General features: G+C 35.7%; 1 protein-coding gene across 1 annotated transcript; it reads left to right on the forward strand.

Annotated features, from left to right (window-relative positions):
- The first annotated feature begins 5,159 nt into the window (after positions 1-5,159).
- LOC117170045 lies at positions 5,160-6,575 on the forward strand. The gene is made up of 4 exons (XM_033356563.1): positions 5,160-5,292; positions 5,368-5,601; positions 5,697-6,037; positions 6,099-6,575. Exons 1-4 carry the CDS (start codon positions 5,160-5,162, stop codon positions 6,573-6,575), a joined length of 1,185 nt encoding a protein of 394 aa, XP_033212454.1.
- The last annotated feature ends 563 nt before the right edge of the window (positions 6,576-7,138 follow it).

The following is a 7,138-nucleotide window of genomic DNA, read 5'->3' on the forward strand; positions in this document are numbered from 1 at the left end:
TACAATGTAGCAGGGTACCGTATGATACCTAACGCTTCAGCTGACCCTTTCTGCTGTAAGGTGCCCGAGCTCAAGCTCGAGCTCAAGATGGACCATGTGATGCTCAACCGAAGGCTACTGTATCATATTGCGTTGGTACTTTTAAATTAAATAGTTATTCTGTAATTCTGTATACAACCCCTATGATACTTAAAAATGTATAAAAAATGCAAATTTCTTTTTGAAATGTGCACTCCAAACATACTTTTTTCAACACTTAAATTAATAAAAAGTAATTTGCCGAAGTATTATAATAACGCCCCGCGGAGCTTCCAGCTCGAGCTTGAGCTCGAGCTCAGATGTCTTACAGTAGAGGGCCAGGTGAGTCGTCAGATATCAGACGGTACCTTGACACAGTCTGAGCTCAAAAAAAGGTACATAATAAAACATATTTTTATATAAAATAGTCACTAGTAATAGCTATATGTATATTCAAGAAAAAAGTCTTTTTAATTCCGGAAAAATTTTACTTCCTACATGATCTTTGGTTACATGCAGGTGATTCTTGCTATAAATAAACATACAATTCTGTTTTTTTATAATAAGTTTTAAATAAGGTTTGCAATTATTGTTGTGAATCATACTTTATACTAAAAAATACATGTATGTGAATTACGAATATTACACAGGAGGTTGAACAGTAATCAAAGTGATGATAATATAAAATCATAGTGGTCACTAAATAACGGTAGCATTGTAGCGTTATTTCGAGGAAGATAATAATTATAGTGACTCTAACAGTAGGTGGATTCACTTAATGCAAGGCACAATTTTACGCATTAGAGCGTAAAGTACGTGAGATATTGCGAGTATTACGAAGATTAATTCGCGATATCTATAGCGGGATGAAGTACTATAATTAAAAGGCTTTGAATCGTGAAATTATGAACCGAACAATTTGTCAGATAAAAGGCTTTAATTTCATCGCGAAGTGTGTGAGATTCAGTTACCCACTGTCAAATTGATGAGAGAAAATAGAAGAGTCTTAGTATAAAATGTAAAATATTTCACCTAAACCATCTCTGTCATCATGTTTAAGAAAGCCGCATCTACAAAAAATCAAACCCAATAATCGAATAATAACATTCTTTTTTTTTTTCAATAAAGTTTAAATATGGCGCCCGCTTGTGGCATTTTTCACCAAATGCAGAGATTGGCTACATCCGTGTGACGTCATTCTTCCCGGAAAAATTCAAACTACCTAAATTATGCAAATTAAAAAGAGTAAATAAAAACAGTTTACACACATGCATGTCCGTGTATAAATGTCTCTTAACGATTTTTATGTATTTTTATTAAATAATAATTAATAATAACTAAATGAACTAAAATTACATATTTTAAACAATTTTAATTAATTTTAATGAATTAATTTGAAAATTTGCTTTTCAAAATAACTGTTTTAATGAAATTTAGCTTAAGATTTGAGACGAAAAAGGAATCTTCGTTATACTTGCTTTTAAATTAAACATGAACTAAAGGGTTCTATTCTAAAAAGGAAATCGCAACATAGCAATCAAGTTTTCAAAATACTTTACAAATTGCTATTTTATCCATTTTATATTGATTTATTCTCGTATATCAGGTTATTTAAATTTTGAATTATTGATCATAATCATTTTAATCGAATCTACAGAAAAGAATGATCAATAAATATTAATTTTCAATTAAAGTGACTAAATTATGTCTTTTAAAGAATAATTGAATGAATATATAAATTATTTCACATTCTTCAATGAGTGTCATGTAATAGAATAAACCTTATCGGTAGAGAAGTTTTGAAAATTGTTATAATTTTATACTAACTTTTTAAAATTTTCTAATTTTATATTTTCAGTTTAAATATTTTTTAATTTTTCTACCACATGAACAATAAGATTTTGGGAAAATTCAAATTTATTCAGAATTTATTTTAAAAAGTTAATTTTTGAAGATTCTAAAATATGTCGAGAAAGAATCTACACGATTGTAAAACAAATTTCTCGAATTAAATTTTTTCTTGATTTTTAGAAGTTACAATAGTTTAGAAAAAAATCGAAAATAACGGAAATCTTGAGAAGATTCGGAAAATTTTAAAACGAAATGTACATTTTTGAAGATTTAGAAGAAAAAATGAGAAGCCTTTTAAGAATTTTTAAAGGTTTCAAGAGAACAATAAAATTGTTTCAAAATTCACGGTTTATTTTGAAATTATTTCTTTATTTTGAAAAAGGATTCTAAGAGAAAATTGAATCAGAAATACAAAATTACAAAAAAGTTCTATTATGCCTAATACATATTTTCAACTATTCAAACAATTCCAAGTTAATTTTAAACTTGTCAAAAATTCCATTTTTTTCATGTAGATCGTTGAAAATTTTCAAAGATGAAGCTGAGATCAAATTACAAAAGGTTACAAGAAAATAAAAAATTTTCTTTAGATTTCCAGAATAACAATTTTGTAAAGAAGAAGTTTTTGATGAATTTGAAAAAGTTTTTAGTTAATCTTACAATATTCTATAGATTGTTAGGAAAATTTTAAGTTATTTTCTGGAAAATTTCAGTAAAATTTTTTTGTGCAGAATTTTTAAAATTGTGGTTTGAAAATTTTTTATGTTTTAACATTAAAATTAAATTAAATTAAATTTAAATTAAATGCATTAACATGTTTTTAAATTAAGCATGAGCTAAAGTTATTGCAAGCTGAAAAATAAACGTTGTTAATAATGATGTATAAAATCGATGAAAATATTTTATTGTTAATTATAACTAGTTTGGAAAAAGAACTCGAGGTGAACTTTTCCTAAAATATTTCCCAATTTTCATTGTTTATTTAGCAATAGTTTTAACGGTTTACCTTAGGGATCATAAAATCTTTATTTTTGTAAACAATATGTTTTCATAAATAAATTTTTTAAAACAAAAACGTACTAATAATATTTGCAGTGGATCTTTTAAGGAATAAGATATAAGCACTACAGTATTAGAATTAAATAAGAATTGCAAGTCTTACTCAAAAAGAAAAAGAAAAGAATTTAACTCTAAATAATTATTGTCAAATAAAGAAATTCCGAAATATTTTGTTTCAAAGTTCACTTCGAGTTCTTTTCCAAAATTAGTTACAATTAATATTAGAATATTTTTCTCGATTTTAAAAACTATTTTTAACAAGGTTCCTTTTTTAAACTTGAAATAACATATAAAAATAATCATAATGATAAAAGTCATAACTTTAATAATAAATAATATATACGGAAACACATTGCGTTCATTAAACCACATAATATTTTTATTAACATATTTTAAAATCCGAAGTAATCAAATTGTAATAAAGAGTAACTGAATCGCAATATAATTATTAATACACTTGTATTAGGAACTAATATACTTTTAATAAGAAATAAACTAACTTGTAATAAATAGTAATCCATTTCTAATAAGGAGTAATACACTTTTAGTAAGGATTAATTAATTAATTCACTTCTAATAAGAAGGAATCCACTTGTAATAAAGAGTAATCGACTTGTCAAATGGAGTAATTAACTCGTAATAAGGAGGAATACACTTGAAATAAGAAGTAATACACTTGGAATAATGAGTAATACACTTGTATTAGGCATTAATAAACTCTTAATAACAAATAATCCACTTGCATTAAGTAGTTATCACTTATAGTGATCCACTTGTTATAAGGTGTAATAGATTTTCAATGAGAACTAATCAACTCGTAATAAGGAGTGATCTATTTGGAATAAGGCTTACTCTACTTGCTTCAAATAGTAATCCACTTGCGGGGTTGCTGATACCCCATCGGGCGCCTCCCCGGGTTGCGGAAAGGAGAACACTTACCAGATATGGGTGATATTGGGGAAATTAAATACCTGGGCGGACAAAAACCAGATAGGGGAAGGAACTCCTTATGAGAAACCAAATATGACCCAGCTTCTCTCCAAAGAAATATCCCAAGAGAGGCTAGATCTCTCCATCGATTCCGATCGGGTGAAAGCCCCGATGGTCGATGTCAGCTCCAAGGATTTTGGGGGGAGCCAAAGAAGCATTGTACAGCAGGATGTAAAACACAACCAGGCTTCAAAAATGGAGATGACCCTAAACGAGTTTTTGAACAAGCTTACAGACGTCTTCGAGGCAATGAGGAAACATTGCGAGGAGAGGCCAAATATGGACCGGAAAATAAGAGAAGGATTGGAAAAAACTACTAACGCCTTGACCGAATTTAGGACTGTTCAGAGTGAGACTAGGCCGGAATTACGGAACCCGATCAAAAATTCAAAGGAACAGGTTAACGTGGACCTCAATGCCCAAAGGTTCAGAGTAATAAGAAGAGGATAGCCGAGAACACGTCTAGCCCTGGTGAAAGCTCTTTTCTGCATCCAACGAAGAAGATTCATCTTGCCAGAGAAGCTTCTGAGTTGAAGGAGCAAGGGTGGCATAATCGTCGGAAGAAAATTACAGCAGAGGGTGAAACAGGTGCGCAGATAGAGGGGGAAAGTGCAACAACACGACCCTCTATACCAACAAAAAGGCGAACAACACGTGTCCGTCTGGAGGCAGTGCTGATAAAACCAGCTGTCAAGAAAAAGTATGCGGACGTCCTCAAACTGGTCCGCAGCAAAGTAAGCCCGGATAAAATGAAGGTCACTATTAAAGGTTTAAGAGAAACAAGGACAGGTGATGCCTTTGTTGAAGTGGGCGCGTGGTTGGAGGCCAAAGCTAAATTAAGCGAGGCTCTGATAGCGGCTGTTGGTGAAAATGGGCAGGTTCGTCAACTTATACCGAGAGCCAGGCTTGATGTTAAGGATCTGGACCCTACAACTGATGAGCAAGAGGTTAGGGAAGCCTTGAAAAAGTTTTTTCTTCCTAAAAAATGTGAGGATGTCAAAGAAAATATCTAGAAACCCCGTCGTTGGGGAACCAGGATGGCTTTCATTGAATGCAGTAAAGGCTTGGCTAAGAAAGTGAAAATAGCAGGCCGATAAGGAAGGGCATGTTCCCTCGGCCTTCAATGAGAAACCTTATTGCTATCTATGCGCTGAGTGTATGGGTAGCGATGTAAGTACGGAACATGTTCCAGGATCTTATAGATGTCAGGTCTACAAGGAGTAGAGTAGAAGGAAATAACGATGGCGGTCATTATTCAGGGTAACCTGGATAAGAGCAGACTTGCTTGTGATTTTCTTACCCGTATTGCGGGAGAGCATAATGCTGATTTGCTTATCATTTCTGAGCAATGCTTAGGATGGGCGGAAAAAAATGGTACTCGGATCACACGGGACTGCAGCGATCTGGATAAATAACGCAACTATGTTCCCAGTAATTGATGTGTTCAAGTGCGACGGCTGTGTGTGTTAAGAGTGGGAACACCACCTACGTTAGCGTCTATCTCTCACCTAACGAGGGTATCAATGAGTTTTCTGGAAAACTTTGAACTGGAGGATAGTGTACGGGAGTTGGATGGTGAAGTCATTATTGTTGGGGACTTTAATGCAAAGACAGGTACGGTTCCAATGTTTAGAGGCAGTGACTGCCGGGGTACCATCATAGATATTACTTTAGCATCTGCGGGTATTTCAGCTTTGATACGTGGGTAGCGGGTGATTGAGGATTTCAGTGGGAGCGATCACATTGTACATTAAGTTCTGGGCTGGATCGTACTCCAGTGGAAGGAAAAACGTCGATGATTCCGCGAAGATTCGGGGATGGAATATTGTCAAGCTCAATTGCCCTGCAGCTCTCGAAACGCTCGCCGACGGGTGGCCTTACTGGCGAGGCGATGCGCCCCATGAAGGCCACACGAAAAATGGCAGAAGGCAATGTTGAACAGACTATGTGTCTGACTAAAAAGGCATGTGATAGTTCGATGCCTACAAGATTAAGGCACGGGCAAACGAAGTCTAACTATTGGTGGAATGACGAAATTGCTGACCTCCGCAGGCAGGCCCTGGCAAAGCGTAGGAAGACTCAACGTAAGTGGGGCTGTGCTGATGTTGGTGCAGCTAAGGCAAATTATGTTGCAGCTAAGCAGGCATTGAGGAAGTCAATTAAAACCACCAAGAGGATAGGATGGTTGGTTATCGCTTCTTGGTGAAGTAAATAAAGATGTGTGGGGACGCGGATATAAGATTGTCACCCACTGCCTTGGATTTCGAGCTCTAGAGCCCCCACGGGATCCAGAAAATTTGCAGGAGATCGTACGTTCAATCTTTCCAGAACATTCGGAGAGAGCCTGCGCTCCAATAACTGTAGTGGAACAACAAGTACAACTGTTCAACAAGGAGGAACTCTGCATCGTGGTCTCTTTCTTGGGTAATCGAAAAGCTCCGGGTCCAGATGGAATACCGGTTGAAATTCTAAAACTGGTCGCGAATGAATTCCCATTTGTTCTATCAAATATGCTAAATGCATGCTTATTAGCAGGCATCTTTGCGAAGAGGTGGAAAGAACAGAGGTTGGTTCTGCTTGACAAGGGCAGGGGTCCGCCCATACCACCCGCGTCATTCAGGCTGCTCTGCATGTTAGACAAGGCCGGAAAAACCTAAGAGAAATTCGTACGGTCTCGACTGCGGATTGCTATAGAAGAGTCAGGTAGAATGTCGGAGAACAAACATGGATTCCGTACAAATCGCTCAACAATTGGCGCAGTCAAGGAAGTCATCTTAACGGCTCAAATGGCATGGCGGGGTAACAGTAGAACCAGGAACGCTTGTATACTGAACACCCTCGATGTGAAGAACGCCTTCAACTCAGCGAGGTGGTTTGACCTCCTGGATGCTCTAGAGCATCGTTTCAGGGTGCCGGCGTATCGGCGAAGGGTAATCAATGATTACTTTGACGAGAGGAAGTTGTTGTATGAACACACAGAGTGCCAGCAGAGACATAAAGTCACTGAAGGAGTGGCTCGCGGGTCTGCAATTTGACCAGACCTCTGGAATGTGGTATACAATGGTTTGCTGGAAATCGTGCTTGAGTGGACGAAATTGATTGCATCTGCAAATGATCTTACAGCCATGATATTGGCAAGGGATTCAGAGCATGATCAACAAAGAGTAGCACATGTTACGTTTCTTGCCAATCATTGGCTGGAAGATCATGGGCTTTCATT

This window comes from Belonocnema kinseyi, chromosome 3 (assembly GCF_010883055.1).
Source record: "Belonocnema kinseyi isolate 2016_QV_RU_SX_M_011 chromosome 3, B_treatae_v1, whole genome shotgun sequence".
Lineage (NCBI taxonomy): Eukaryota > Metazoa > Arthropoda > Insecta > Hymenoptera > Cynipidae > Belonocnema > Belonocnema kinseyi.

Excerpts from the sequence above, each read along its gene's own strand:
- LOC117170045 (XM_033356563.1), top strand. The coding sequence starts at position 5,160 with ATGGCGGTCATTATTCAGGGTAACCTGGATAAGAGCAGACTTGCTTGT. Across the intron at positions 5,602-5,696 it reads TATTACTTTAGCATCTGCGG|TGGAAGGAAAAACGTCGATG; the intron begins GTATTTCAGCTT and ends ATCGTACTCCAG. Across the intron at positions 6,038-6,098 it reads CTGATGTTGGTGCAGCTAAG|GATGGTTGGTTATCGCTTCT; the intron begins GCAAATTATGTT and ends CCAAGAGGATAG.